This window comes from Asterias amurensis, chromosome 2, assembly GCF_032118995.1.
Source record: "Asterias amurensis chromosome 2, ASM3211899v1".
In the NCBI taxonomy this organism is placed as follows: Eukaryota; Metazoa; Echinodermata; class Asteroidea; order Forcipulatida; family Asteriidae; genus Asterias; species Asterias amurensis.
Window position 1 is genome coordinate 1,323,572 of NC_092649.1, and position 16,107 is coordinate 1,339,678.

Sequence of the window (16,107 nt, forward strand, 5' to 3'; positions counted from 1 at the left end):
CTAGTGAATAACGCCAGAGACCGGCCTAAAAATTGCAAAACCGGCGTGTAGTTTAACCGTCGACCTCGGTCATTTCACATAGAGATGCGCTGTCAACTTCTGTTGACAGCAGTGACTATTTGGGCATTTATGTCACTGCACGTTTATCGAACGATGATTGTATCCAATGAAATCAATGGATCTGACAGCGAGGACCTGTAGCGGATAAATACAGGGGCTCGGTCTAGTACACAGTTTGCTTAATGAAGGACAGAACGTGCTGCCACACCGGCATCACGGCCATTGCTGTGGGTGCCGTGAGTTATTCCGATGCCTGCTGCAGGGTTGTGAATGGTGACACAACTGTGGCCGTGTTCGAATTGGCGAATTTGGCTACAGCTACGGCTAGATCAGCGCGTCTGTCAGTGTTGAAGAATAGCAGACGCAGGCGCCCTAGCCGTAGCTGTACCCGAAGTCGCCAATTCGGACACCGCCTGTGTTCAGAACGTTATAGCTATGTTACTTTGCAGATGCATTTGAAAATGTGTAGTTGATGACATTGGATGGTCAGACAGTAGGAGGATTGACTGTGTACTGTGTACATGTAGATGCAATTGCAACATTGAAGGCTGACATAGTTTATCTATTGATATTCAAAACCACAGTAGATGATGTTGAATGGTCAGACAGTAGGAGGGTTGACTGTGTGCTGTGTTTTAATGAGCATGCCATGAGTTGTGCATTCATGGACACCAACAAGTTAATCAATCAAGGTAGCAAATTAATGGTTAATAGATAAACAGTGGTTAGCTTTACCGCTTCCAGGTTAAACTGCCTTGCAAGCATGGGAAGCATGAGATGATTAAAAGGCGAGTTTTTGATGGTAAGTTGTCAGCCAGATGGGTTAGTAATTAATAAGCAACACCAATCCATGCAATGGTCATCTAAGTCTAGTTTCCTGTAGTCCCTGTTAGATCATGATATTGTCTAGTCCAGTGTGTAACCGGCCCCAGACTGTTTTTCAACTCTTGACAAAGTTTGAGATAAAAAAAAATTGAAATGCTGTGCGTCTCCAAAAAGCTCTTGCCAAAACACGTGCGTATAAAGATGTACGTATTCACTTTTGTTGTCACGCAAAACTGAAAGCCAAGGCAAGTTTATGACTTTTATTACACACAGCACATCCAGCGTGTGCGCGACTAACGCCCAACACAGAACGGATCAACCACAGGACTAATTGTAATATCCTTCATATTTGGATATTTTTGAGTTACACTTCCAGGGGTTATGATTGAGCAAGACATGCTGGGAAAAACGTCGCGGCGAAATTGATCACCCCTGGGCAATGCTGGGAACGAGGTTGGGGGTCGGGTAACACGAAAAGTGATGTACACCGCTGTACATCACCTTGATCGTTCCCAGTGTTGGTCGATTTCCAGCACTGTTTACGAAACACCCGGGGGTTCGACGGAACATTAAGGAACTGTTTCTTGTTCGTCTGCTCATTAAACAATGAGTAGTCCGTCGTAATAATGTTTGAAGATGACAACAGAACTTCGAGAAGAGGAATATTAATGTTACCAAGGTATAACAAAACAATTGTTGCACGCTATGATTGGTGTACATGGGATTTGTACACCTTCGCCTTGTGTGCCATTTTCCCCTTCAGGTGTACAAAACGCTATGGACCCCGTCACAGCGTGCAACAATTGTATAATGTTGTATAGCCAGCATACATCATGAGAATCATGCAGTGTAAGATGGATTGGTGTAGTGTAGAATTCAGAGAGAGAGAAGTCATTCTGTGCATAATAATGAGAGACGTGTTCTTGTACTGATCAAAACACAAAAACATAAAGATGACTAGAATGCATGATCAAGTTTGGATTGGCCAGTTGAAATGAATTTCCCCCCTCCCCCCGAGATGTATTTGGTGTGATTGTTCCCCCTTAAGTGTACCTCACTGTTCAATGGCAAGTATCGAGGAACTGCTATGGTGGCCCGTCCCTTCTTGATTGACGAGGAACCGGCCTTGCGTCCATCCTGTAATAGGGAGGGTGAGGGGGAAGGGGGGGGGCAGGGAATAAATGGGGGAAGGGACAGAGGGAAGCGTGGGAGTTTGGTTAACATCTAAGTTAGAATTAATGATGATATTTGGTGTTTGTTTGTTTGTTTGTTTGCTATAAGCTCACATGCCCACATGCACAGTCATTGATAATGCAAGATGAAGCCTGCGGTTTTTTTAAGTTTTTTTTTAAAATTTAAGCAACAGAAAAGAAAAAAAAGATTGCTTCACACACGGGTCAAAAACCCTGAGAGGGTTGTGGAAAGCGTATCAAAGAATTAATAAGTATCCCCCTCCCCCCTACCCACCACACACATAGATATCATTGTTTGAAGGAGTTTCATACAACTCCAAAATATCCCCAGTACCCCTCCAGATAACAGGGGGGGGGGGAAATGGGGGGAAAATGGGGGGGGGGGGAAATCTACAGAACTGTAGATTTGTTTTCCTGTTGAGTGTGGCGTGCTGCAGAATAAGAGTGTGTTATATAAAAATGAATTTTAAAGTACCCTCACTGTTTACGTAACGTTTTATTTTTTTCGTATCGAATCTCTGTGCATTAAAAAAAGATTCATGATTGGCGTAAAGATGGCCGACTTTACACTGTGAAGTCAGGTGGGGACGCTGTATGAGTGTAAGGTATTCTCCACCCTATCTAGAATGGCTTTATTTTCCGTGCCATTTCTTGCATGCTAAAAAAATTAACTCAAGCCAAACAGGTGTGCCATGTTGCCGAGTGAGAGATCAAGAAGTCCATGCAACTTGCAGCCACGCCATGTTGCACATAATCAGTGACTGGGGGGGTGGGTGCGGGGAGATGGAGAAGAGGGGCTACCTCGTTAGAATATTGACGCATAGTGGCCACCGTGGCCCGACCTCGTCTCATTGCCTGCTCCCGTTCTAATGGCCTGAGCCTGTTGAGTGTGGCGTGCTGCAGATATAAGAGTGTGTTATATAAAGCCCTGGTCAAGCAATGAAAGGCAGTGTGTGTTTTGTTTTTTGGAGTCATGCCAAGGGACCATGCAGAGATTGCTGAGGGCGGTTAGTGCAGAACTTTTTGTCGGAGTCAAGCTGCAAAAAGTAAAATCCCTAATAATAAAATTTTTTAAAGGGTATATGTACTTTTTGTAGGACAAACAAACACAATGTCCACACTAAACTTACACAGTTTGAGGATAATGATAGTAAAAACCTTCCCTGAAAATATTTGCTGAGGTGCTGTAGTTTTTGAGAAATGAGTAAAACAATGTCATTAAAGCGCTTAGAGAATTAAGTGTTAGTTATTAGGCGCTATATAAATCGAAAGTTATTATTTATTATTATAAAATCACTTTCGTCTCAGTAATCATGAGACAAACATTATTTTAGCATCGAAAAAATATATTTTCATGACATTGTTTTACTTATTTCTCAAAAACTATACAGCACCTCAGCCACTAATGTTTTAAGGTACGCTTTCTACTATCATTATCTTCAAACGGTGTAAGTTTGATGAAATCTGTGGAAATTGTGTTTTTTGTTGCAGAAAGTACCCAAATCCTTTAAAAGCAAAGTATATCTTTTGGGTTTTTTAACCATTCAATCAGTTGATTAATCCTAAATAAATGTAGATGTACATGATGAGCCTTTGAGGAAGACCATGTTAGGGTCAAAATGTCAAGCCATACATAGTATAAAATAACATGTCAAAACTTTACTGCAAAAGGTGGTTGAGTTTTTGAGGTATCGCCGAAAAAAAACGTAGCAAATAATGTCCACACAGGAAGAACAAATCCCAATAGGAATACACAATCTGAGAAGTGTAAAGGCCCTGTTCCACTGCAGCGATAACAAGAACGATAACGATAACGACGACTTCAACCAATAGAATGCATTCTCTTTGCGTTGTGGTCGTTATCGTTATTGTTGTCGCTGCCTTTACTCTCACATCACTTGTGGAATTTTTCTCAAAAAGCTTTACACTACCAGAAGCTGCAGTAGGCTTCTAACCAAAAGAATTTTTTGCCATTAATTTTAAGAGTGATTAACAAACATATACCTTCCCTTTGAACACCTGAGCAGCGTTTGATATGATTTGGATTTCAAAGAAACCAGACCTACACCGGACACTCAGATCAAATCCTTGACATTTTTTTGTCTTCTACAATGAAAGCTTTTTCCGTTTGAATCCGATTAAAAAAAACCTGTTGGATTTTAACATAAATAAATAAAAACCTCCCAGCGTTTTAAAGATTTGTTTCAGAATCAAGGACTTTTCTTTCACGGGGGAAGATGATTGGTCAAGCAAAATATGAGACAAGCAATGTAATATATTACATATACATGCATTATGTGATGTTAGAACATGCACCTATGTAACAAGTCAAAATGATGCAATGTTTACATGACCCAATTTCATAGAGCTGCTTAACGACCGAGTGTGTGCTTACTGCGCGATTTCTATTTCATAGCGCTGCTAACCATATAAGCACACAAAAAGGCATGCTAACCTTCCGGTGCGTTATGCACGGAAATGACTGACGTCACAATGCAAATCCATGGTGAACGCGCAAGATGGCATCCTTATGTTCTTGCTAACATGTGAAACACGCTTTCACCTTAGCATTTTTTTCCTGCTAGATAGTAAGCACGGAAATTTGCTTACCGTTAAGCAGCGCTATGGAATTTGAGCTTGGTCATGTTGGTTAAGGGTTAGCACACTGGAAATACTATACAACAGTGGATGCATTTGAGGGCACTGTCATAGAATCACAGTTTGAAAGGTAAAATCTGGACTATTCCATTTCATTCAAGGGGAGAAAAAGGAAAAGCCAGATTTCACTGAGTGATTGTCTCCTGCGACAATGCATGAACAAAATGCATTCAATAATTTTGTTTATATAACTCACACATAGATCCTTGTTATTTGAAATTTACTCACACAATAAGCACAAACTGAGACACAAAGTAATCCATCACTTCGGTCAATATTCTTAAAAAATCTTTAACAAAAAAACTTTCTTAATTATGTGGACAACTCCATGTAGACACCAACCTTGTTCGCTGTGACACGACCTTTCACCCGTTTGGACAAACCGGTGAGAACGTCTGTTTTGTAAATGATGCCGCAAAGCATCCAATAATAACCCCTACTGGACTCCAATATCGAATTTGGAAGTTTGCAACAATCAAATTACAAGGATCTTAGTGTATGGTATTGATAAATTTAATAAATATTGTAATTCTTTCTGGTGCACCATGTATCAATCTTGGAAGAAATGTTGGCTCTAAAAAGAGCCTATTGGATTGTCCTCTCAACACTTCAGCTAAAAAATTATGTGCAATTGCATGGTCTTTTTTAATTTCAATCATGGCCATTTGTTTTGTTTTTTCCCTTGCCATTTTCATCCTTATTTTAAAATATATTTTGTTTATCTCATTTATCAAATAACCCCTACCTAATCACAAAAAATAAATGTGTGAGGTAATTTAAAGTTGCCCTGGAAGTTTAAGGGTGTATAGCCCCAAATCCCGCAAAAGGAAACAAAAGCCGAACAAACAAATAAACAAACAAACAACCTAACGTACAAACAAAAATGATAATCTACAAAAATCATAGAACATAAAAAAGGTGCATTTTCATCCAACATCAAGTTTCTGTCCAATGACCTGCGGCTAAATATTGATATACATGTAAGTATTTGTTTTTTAAGAGACCTTGAACTTTTTATATGAACATTGCATCTCACATGAATCCATCTGACATTTTCTAAATTATGAGGGGTTTGACTTTTTCCTGAATATAAATTAAATAACAAACCATCACAGCCAAACCAAAATTAATATTCATTATCCTTGTACAAATTTACCATCTACTACATCGTTGCGGTACCCGCTGCCAAAACGTAGAATTCAAACATTCGAACTGCCTCTAGCTACCGGGCAACCTCGGTAGTCTAGTTGGTATGACACTGCTCTAGAATTGTAAAGGTCGTGGGTTCGAACTGCCTCTAGCTACCGGGCAACCTGGGTAGTCTAGTTGGTAAGACACTGCTCTAGAATTGCAAGGGTTGTGGGTTCGAACTGCCTCTAGCTACCGGGCAACCTCGGTAGTCTAGTTGGTATGACACTGCTCTAGAATTGCAAAGGTCGTGGGTTCGAATCCCACCCGAGTAAATATGCCTGTGAAATTGTTCACAGGACTTGGGAAAGTACTGAGTATACAGTGCTAACACACATTGGTGTATACATGTAGGTATTTAAAAAAACAAAAAATTTAAACACTTTATCCTGATGAAAATTTAACATCTAAAACCAGTGAGTTTCCCTTGAGGTTTCATATTTGACATCCGAAATTAAAAGGCTGCTTCAAGGCTGTATCGTAAACTTGGGTGTGATCCCTGGCAACTAGGCAGTTAACAGTTGTATGACTTCTGACCATGGCACCCCCCAAAAAACAAAACCAGTGTATCATGCAAGAAAGAAAAAAATACCATGGTGCAATACAGAGAGTATCCCAGGCTATGTTTTCATTAAACCACCAAGCGAGGGCAGTGCATCATTCAATAGACCTTTTCGCAAATACCCATTGCCCAATCGCTAACTGTTGAATGAGGTGCATGCTGGTCTAGCAATGGATCAAATTTGATCCCTAGCTAGACCAGAATGCACCTCAGTCGAAGCCTATTGCGCGCGCCCGAGTATTTGCGATAAGGTCTATGGACCTTTCATTTGCAATGAAAATAAAAAAATCCAAAGCGTGTACATGTATATCAACATATTAATCATTTGCTTCTCTTTTTGCTATAAATGGACATGTTTTTGTTTGTACTTGTTTATGCCTCTGAAGAAGGTTCGGTTTGGATCGAAAGACAAGGCTGTGACCCTACTTATTTTATTTAAAGGGCCTAGATGTAAATATTCAACAACAAAAAATCAATCCATGGAACACTGATATTTCTGGGGACACTCATAAGGCAGTGAAAGAAATGACAGTTACTGATACGTCTTTGGCTAGACAGCAGCTTCATCAAGTAGAGGACATCCTTTGCAACTACCTTATACCCCATCACACCAAACTCGTTCTCAGGATATTAATGTGCACCGCAAGGAGGGAGCAAGCGGGGGATTGCGTTAGTTTAGTAACAGTGTGAAAAACAACGTCTTGCACCAAGTCTTTCTTTTTTTCAGAGCGTAGTAAGAACCAGATCAGTGCGATGGGAGTATTAGCAATAATCAAAGCTATAGTCAAAGCCGCTAATTCAAACACGACCAATTAACAAGACATTACGGACAAATGGCAATATTGAATGCAAATAAAACTTTTGTTTTCATTACAGGTGAAATACATCACCGGCTTATTGACACTTTTTCGCTGAATTTGGTAATCAAAAGAAAGGTCCGTCATACTCAAGCATGCAGCAAGCACCTGACTGACATAGTACCTACCCCATACATGTTACCTACCACAAACCACTTGCGGTACTGTCAGATATAACAAACCCAAACAGCTATATTTTTAATATGTTTTCTAATTCAAATAGAAGTTTTTCTGGTTTTTTTTAGAGATAGGCTTTGTGATTAATGTGTTTTCCAAAGAGTCTTTATGAAAATGAGACAACATTCAAAGTCTCTGAAGGTTAAGTTGAAATGATTTAAATGTCACTGTGTTTGATATTGTATAAGTACAATCGTTTTTAAAATCCAAAGAGGTTTGAAGACGTCACATTTAAAATATATTGTCTGCATACAATTTCAAGTCCATTCCTGAACTTTGATGATATTAAATCATAATGCCATTGAATTTGACTGGTGCGAAAATCCTGATTGGAACTAACGACCCCAATTCTCAGATGGCGTTATGTTTCAAATTTTGCTCTGAAGAGTATACAATTTGTATATTCTGTCGGCCATTTTGGGAGTAAAAATGTACACATAGGAGTTGACCCTAGTATTTAGCACAATGAACGCATACGCCCCCAAAATCTTAATAGTGTCAACTAAATGATGTTTTTGTGCAGTCAAAATATTCAAGACAACTCAAGGCCAAGGAAGGAAAAACTACATACAATAACAAAATAAATTGCAGTTTCTGAGTAGATATTAAAACATCGCAAAGAAGGGTGGTTGCAACATTGGTTTGGCGCAGGGAAGACACACTAAAATTAATGAAAAGCAGCTGTGAAAAAGTGGGTTCTGAGGGACTCGTTGAACTTATGAATAAAAGACATATTACGGATACTAACTTGTGTTTTCAAGTTTTCTATTGCACTAGAAAATCAGGTGAGATGTCGCAAACCTGAATTTTGTGAAAGGTACATGTATTTTTAATTAACCTTACAACAAGCACAACTTCAAGTTATACAGCTATCAACTTTGAAATCATGCCGCCACCAATGTTGTGACCACCCTTTTGAAAAGAAAAAAACTTCAGAAAGATCAACAATTTACAAAATCAAAAAACTGTTGGTAAGAAAAACAGAAAATGTATGAAAGTTCAAGACTTGATTACAACCAACTAAAAACAGTGTCCGGGAATATTGAAAGAGTTGGAACAAAACAACGCAGAATGTCAGGTCATGACCGATGCAAAAGCAACCTGTAACATCAAATATACAAGACATACAGGCAAACGAATTCTCAAACGTTGGACGAGAGACTTTACCAGGGGCTTCTGTTCTTCCACTTTGCTTCGGGTCTGAGTTTCTCAACAGATGGATTGCAATAGGCGTCATCGACCGCCATCTTTGATGTACACATTATTAACAAGGGAAAAGTGCACGTGTGTAAGCACTGCGCATGCACTTTTCCCTTGTTAATACATCAAAGATGCTTGTCGATGACACGTATTGCATTCCATCTATAAACAGGCCTGTGAGAGGACCCTTAAAAAAAGAGCTAAAATTCTTCATGATGTAACAATGATCGTGTAACGTCAGGTGAGCGCACGTTACGCATTTTCGCTGGTCCAAGTAACTAGGCTTATATCTCACATTATTGTAGTCGTACGTAAGCTTATATAAGGCATGCCAAGCGTATATTATAAGGAATGAGAAGAAAAATTCTGGGAAAAAAAATATACAAAATTGGCCTGAACAATAACAAAGCGGATATCCGCTTTTAAGCGGAGATTTCACAGGCCTGCAATAGAGATAAACACAGCACTAGAAGCTGATACCATTAAGCCAACTCAATATATGTACATGTACTGTTGTGATTTTTTGTGTCCATGAGAAAAGAAGAACTAATAAATTATAAGAAAACGACTTACTTGAGACGGTGACACTTGTGAGTTAGTCTCGGTGATGCCATCAAGGTAGAATTTACTTGTACCTGCTGGTTCTTCAGAAATGGATGAGGTCTTCCCACTTTTTCGCATTAAAAAAAAAATGACAAAATGAATGACAAAAGAGCTCAGTTTGTGTTTTATTTTTTTTCTCTTCAGACTTGCAGGAAACTCCATCCCAGAGCCCCAAGGAAGGTTTAAAAAGAATTATACAAACTAGCCACCAATTCTCTTCATTTCATAGTCACCATAAAATGTTAGAAAGTTTAATGAGGAATACACAGAAAATTTGTCTAAAAAGAAAAGAAAAAGTAAAATATTTTTTATCAAAACAAGGATGCGGCCTCACAAAAGGGTAAAGGGAGGGGCAATCAACTGATATTCTTTTATTTATTTGGCCTAATGATATTTCTTTCACTTGGAAGCCACCTTTGAAAGCAATAACAAATTAAAAATAAAAAGGCCCTCATCCTCCTCTTTTTGGAAAAACCTAGACGATCAACTGGTATTTTGTTTGATTTGTCCTTATCATTATGTTTGTTAACTATAATTTTGTTGTAAACTATACACTCGGCACCCTGTCTGCCCGTATTATGTATCCTCAATGAAGCAAACCTCCAGACCAGAGCCCTATTTCAAGGCTCTGCTTACCATTCGCAAAAAGTCAGCGCTTACGGAAGCAGAGAATTAAGCGCTTTATGTGAAGCATATTACACGGTGAACTTTTGCTTGTGCACATGCGCACTCCACGACCCTCGGCATTCTTTACTTACACACCTAGTGCAGACATTCGACGCTTGCACATCAAGTGATCAGAAGCGAAGAATTCGGCAGTAAACAGAGCCTTGAAAATGGGCCAACAGTCCGGTACATTGCCTAATCAGGGAACATTATGTTTGTCTCCAGATCAGGCAACATGCTCCCAAAACAGGAAGCAAATCACAAAAAACATATTTTGCTTGTAATTTTTCAGTCATTATTATTATTCCCTTTTTTGAAATTTAATTACTTAGAGTGACACTTATTAAATTAAAATAAAATATTTTTCTAACATGTTACTAAGTTTACGTACTTTTTTTTTCAACAAAGAAAAATTCAAATTCTCATAGCTTTGGTCTACAATGCCTAACCGCTTAAGGGCTTTGTCAAATTAGTGCAGACATTCGACGCTTGCACATCAAGTGATCAGAAGCGAAGAATTCGGCGGTAAACAGAGCCATGAAAATGGGCCCAGGTCAACATGAACAAAACAATTATGACTAACCTTGAGGATGATTTTGGTTGTCCTACTACAGTTGCTCGTTTGTACGTGAATATACCGGAGGCTGTATTGGTTCTTGATTTACCCGTAGGGGTGGTCGGGTTAGACCCAACTCTTGCAGTAACCGGCGTCTGCAGATAAATGTGCACAACTTGCATAAGAATCAGTTAACACAGCCCTCAGGAAACAGCGGAGACCTCATTTACACCCTGGGCCAATGTCATAAACAGGCCTGGCGCCGGTTTCACAAAGCAATAAAATCCATCGTAAGACAAGTTGTCCATATTACCACAGTGATTTGTATTGTGACATCACACTTTACTTAGCAACTATGATTGATTTGCAGTTACGATCATCATTAGCTCTCTGTGAAAATGGCCCTACTTGACGGAGGCAAAAAAGGCGATTGCCTTCATGCCCCCTGATCATCAAGGAGAATTTGTCTTGGTGCCCTTGCCCATTCAAAACGAAGCCTACAAGGCCTACGAAGAGCTGCTTAAGCACATAATGAGGCTCAGCACAACAAATTCTGCTTACCAGACTCCAGTTACCAGCCAAAATACAATGTCATATGTACCATTTATGACTGTTATCCTGCTCATTTCTGCTAAGCAGAAAATAGATAAAAGCAGTATTTTTCTTCTTAAGTAGCTCTACAAGATTTGTTAATACTTCTTTAAAAACCATTTTGCTGACCTTTCCGAGGCCAAACAAATCGGAAATCAGACTAAACTAGGAAGATCATCTTGCATGTGGTTGTCAATCAAACATTGGGATGGGGAGAGGGGAGTTGACAGGAAAGGAAAATACAGCGAGGGTTGTGGTGGACTCACCAGACCGAAGTATCTCCGTAGCTCTACCAGCTTGGTGGCCAAGTTCTTCTGGAAATCAGCGAGGTCGTCAGGGCAGAGACGTTCATGAAGGTCCACTCCCTCTTTCAGTATTTTCAACTGCAATCAATCAAGAAACAGGTCAATAAGATCCTTTAATGCTGATTCATCAGGATTTGTTCCCATTTCCAGAATTGTTCTTATTTCGGGTCTGGGTACTTTTTCTAAGACACAAAACTCAATGTCCACAGATTTACTTTACACTCACACTGTTTGAAGATAATGATAGTAGAAGGCTTCCCTGTTGTAGGTTTTGAGAAATGAGTAAAACAGTTGGTATGACACTGCTCTGGAATTGCAAAGGTCATGGGTTCGAATCCCACCCGAGTAAAATGCCTGTGATTTTTTATCACAGGACTCGGGAAAGTACTGAGTATACAGTGCTACACACATCGGTGTACATGTATATGGGTAAAAACCAAAAAATTAATATTCTTTATCCCCGATGCAAATTTAACATCTATTAAAGAGTAAAACAATGTCATGAAAACAATTTTTGTGTCAGTGATCATGAGATGAAAATTATTTTAGCATGTAAAAACGTATTTTATGACATTGTTTTACTATTTTCTCAAAAACTATAGCACCTCAGCAACTAATATTTTTAGGTAAGCTTTCTACTACCATTATCTTCAACAGTGTATGTTTAATGTAAATCTGTGGACATTGTGTTTTGTGTTACAAAAAGTATCCAAATCCTTTAAGCAGTGTAGTATCCCAATTTCTAAACACAAAACTAAGTTTCATGCTATTTCTGTTGACATTTTTACTAGTAAGATATGATTATAGAAATGAATAACAATGGCAATGTCTGAACGTTTTGTGGTGAGATTATACAGATTTACACTTGTGGATGTCTTGGAGAGGCTAAAACCTTACCTGGTCCATAAGAAGCTTCTCAAGAGTGAGGCAGAGATCGCCGTCTTCAGGATGGGCTTTCTTGTACTCCGGGCTCAAGAAGGCCTAATTAAAGAAAAACATGAAATAATTCATGTTTTGAAAGCACTTTTAAGTAGAAGCACCCAGATCTCAGACAAATGTGTTAAGCCGTGTTCGCATTAGACTTAAAATGGGTACCTTACCGCCGCAAATTGTTAACTTCAAACCGATGTTCAGTAAAAGTGCTAACAGCCAGTAATTTACCGCTGTGGTAGGTTTAGTTTCAGGGAACTTTCTGCAGAATCAGAGAGAGTTGGACGCTCTGTTACACTGAAATATGAAAGCAACGAACTTTCATTAAGACACAATGTGCCTTATTTTTTACTGCGTAAGGGCGCTCTTAAACATATTTGTATCACTTCCGGAGGTATATTCATTCATTCATAAAGCAGTTATTAAAGACTGGAATACATTACCAACACAGACATCAAATCCATCATGGACAATCAGACTTTTAACGGCACCGTTACAGTCCACCTCTAAAGCAACTTAAAACTTACTCACAGCTAAGAGCTAAGCTGCGAAGTAAGCGGCTACAACGTGTTCGAGAAGCAGGCATTCAAGAGCGCCTTTGGCTGCCAGCCACATCAACCCATTAGAGATCAAAAGTGTTTTATTTTTCCCAGATGGTCTGGAAAACCCAACTCACATATGGCCCTGGCTAGGAATCGAACCGGGGTCACCTTGGTGAGAGGCGAGCGCTTATACAGCGCTCTAACCACGTAGACATGCTCTTAACATGCCATTATGGACAAATTAAAAAATATGAAATGGAATTAAAACTTCAAGGGTAAAAATTCTTCAAAAGATTCAACCAGTTAGTTAAAAAAAACTCAAAATATAGAATGACTGAAATAGTAAAATGCAACTACAGTGAATTATAAGGTGTGTGTGCAGTTATTATGAATTTCACAACAATAATAGTAATAATATTCATTTTGTTTTTTATCCATCTACATGTACACCGATGTGTTAGCACTGTATACGCAGTACCTATTTGAGTTCTGTGAAAAAAATCATAGGCATATTAATCGGGTGGGATTCGAACCCCACGACCTTTGCAATTCTAGAGCAGTGTTTTGGGGTTTTTTTTGTCCACAGAACTCGTGTAAGTACTGAGTATACAGTGCAAACTCACATTGGTGTATATGGGTAAAAACCAAAATGAATATTCTTTTTCCCAAATGCAAATTTAACATCTATTAAATAATAATATTAATAATTATAATAACTGCATTTCTGAGGTCTCTAAGCGATCAGAGGAACCAACAACGGGTACTTACAATCTTATACTTCTTGGGTCCGCCCTGTACAGCAGCATCAATAGTCCCCTGTAGGTTCATACTGAGTGGGTTAATGTTACGGTCAGGGTTAGCGTACATCTCAGCGATCATGCTCCGGATTGATTTATTCTTGCTCTCCATCACACCCACAGCATTCTGGATCGGCGTAATCTCAACCTGTACCCCATCACAAATTAATGAGACAACAAAACTCCAATGAGATAGTAACACTTAAAGCCAGTGGACACAATTTTTTTAATTTTTTTATTATTATTATTTTTTTTTTATGCAAGTCGCCATACACACAAGGCCTGAAGGCCACTTAAAGGTGTGGGCTACAATTATTTTTGTCATGAGGCCGTTTCCACCTACTCCTAGGGCTGAAACAGGGTTACCCCTTTTACAGTCCATACGGTAATTACTCAAAATAATTATTAGCACAAAGCCTTACTTGGCATGCTTGGTGACAATAATGGGAAGAGGTTGATAGTATAACACATTGTGAGAAACGGCTCCCTCTGTACTAATGTAGTTTTCGAGAATGAAGTAATTTTCCACGAATTTGATTTCGGGACCTCAGATTTAGAATTTGAGGTCTCAAAATCATTCATCTAAAAGCACACATTTTCATGTGGCAATGGTGTTTTTTTTCTTCCATTATTATCTCAACACTTCAACGACCGATTGAGCTCAAATTTTCACATGTTTGTTATTGTTTGCATATGTTGAGATACGCCAAGTGAGATGACTGGTCTTAGACAATTACCAATAGTGTCCAGTGTCTTGAAAGGAACATAACAGGATTAGTAAGAAAACAAAATCTTGAAGATCACAGATTTACATCAAATTTACTCGGTTTAATAATGATAATGGTATACAACATTCCTTGAAAAATTTCTGCCTGAAATGTCATATTTGATGAGAAATAAATAATTGTGAGCATTTTATTCATTTTGTTTGCATCAATGGCATGCAAAATGTGTAATCGGTTTTTCACTACTTTCTCGTGACCCAGATGGCCGATCGATCTCAAACTTCTACAGGTTTTTCAGTTTATGTACAGTATATGGTGGCTACATGAAGTACATTCAATCTCACCCACTGTGGTTTGGAATGATAAATGATAATGCCAACCAATATGTTGTCATGTGGCGAATGCATCGACACAGTGCATAGTCAACCCTCCTACTGTCTGGCCATTCAGTATCATCCACTGTGGTTTTCAATGCTAGATAAACTATGCCAGCCTGCAATGTGATACAATGTGGTGACTGGATCTTCTCAGATCTATTTTAACTCCCAAATTTGCTTACTGGTAAGCAGTTTTCTCAAAGTCATTCTTATACTCACCGTTTCTGTGCTGATAACGTCAGCCCATCTGAGTAGACTTGGAAACGTATTCTCAGTCTTTAACGTCGTCTGCTCAACCCAAAGAGTCTGAAAATTGAATAAATAAATAAAAATAACAAGAGATCACAAGAAACCACTGGGTAAATGTTCTTTAATTTTGAGGGCGGACAGAGAAAAAAACAAACAAGAGTAGGATACGTGCACATGTGCAGGCAGGCTTACACCATGCTACTTTAGTGCAGTTTGGCGCAATGCCGATAATGATGCCATGATTGCGTGGGTGTTGAAATGTTTGCCGTGTATTTTGAGCAAAAGTGACATCATTAGTGCCGAGTGCTATTGATGACCTTGTAGACCTTTCTTCTGTTGATAAACAAACCCCCTTGGTTGGCATGGACGATTGAATGTTAAAAAAAACACTCAATCGTATTAACAGATGTTTTAACCAAGTTTATTTTACATTTTCTGCGAACAATCAATTAAATAAAATACCTCCCATAATTAGTTGTTTTGTTTTCAACAAAATCAACACAATGTTTGAATATTTGTGTACATTGTTACAAACAGTAGTGATCTATTTTTAGGCTTTCCATAGTTTTCCAACCTGGGGGGGGGGGGGAGAACTTGGGCTGTGACAGTGCAAAAAAAAAGGGCTACATGTATAGCCCTGAGCCGACAAAATGGTCCTCTTGATCTCCCGACTGTTACCTTAAATTCATTATTGGGGTCTTTCTCGCCCTTGTTGAAGGGCCGATCAAACTTAAACTTGGAGATGTTGTGGCTATCGTAGTAGCTGCTGATCTGTATGGGAACTTTCATGTCTTTGAAGATATTGTCGGTCGGAACAGTCTCTAGCGCTCTGATCTGGATGTCTGTTATTATTTTTGAGTTAAAGACAGAAACATAAAGACCCGGCACAAGAAAGTATATGCGGTATATGCATCTTAGTGAAGAACTGTTTTGTTGATTGTGTTAAGATAATTGGCTCTGAAGTAGATGAAATAGTGTGGTTTAAATTGAAAGCTTCCAGCCTTGGGATTGAGAAAGACATTTATGTTGCTGCTGTGTACATTTGC

The 16,107-nt window shown here is 38.9% G+C and overlaps 1 protein-coding gene across 4 annotated transcripts in view; it reads right to left on the minus strand.

The window, feature by feature from the left end:
* Positions 1–16,107, minus strand: part of LOC139950159 (dedicator of cytokinesis protein 3-like) — a 96,558-nt gene that overhangs the window by 15,851 nt on the left and 64,600 nt on the right. For 3 of the 4 annotated variants that reach the window (XM_071948800.1, XM_071948793.1, XM_071948785.1), the window contains 8 exons: positions 15,740–15,903; positions 15,032–15,118; positions 13,682–13,858; positions 12,339–12,422; positions 11,403–11,519; positions 10,573–10,700; positions 9,294–9,390; positions 1,939–2,022 (listed from right to left, as the gene is read on the minus strand). In XM_071948800.1, coding sequence (XP_071804901.1) covers positions 1,939–2,022; positions 9,294–9,390; positions 10,573–10,700; positions 11,403–11,519; positions 12,339–12,422; positions 13,682–13,858; positions 15,032–15,118; positions 15,740–15,903 — 938 coding nt within the window. The remainder of the gene's footprint in view (positions 1–1,938; positions 2,023–9,293; positions 9,391–10,572; positions 10,701–11,402; positions 11,520–12,338; positions 12,423–13,681; positions 13,859–15,031; positions 15,119–15,739; positions 15,904–16,107) is intronic. The other variant, XM_071948810.1, reaches the window with a different exon arrangement.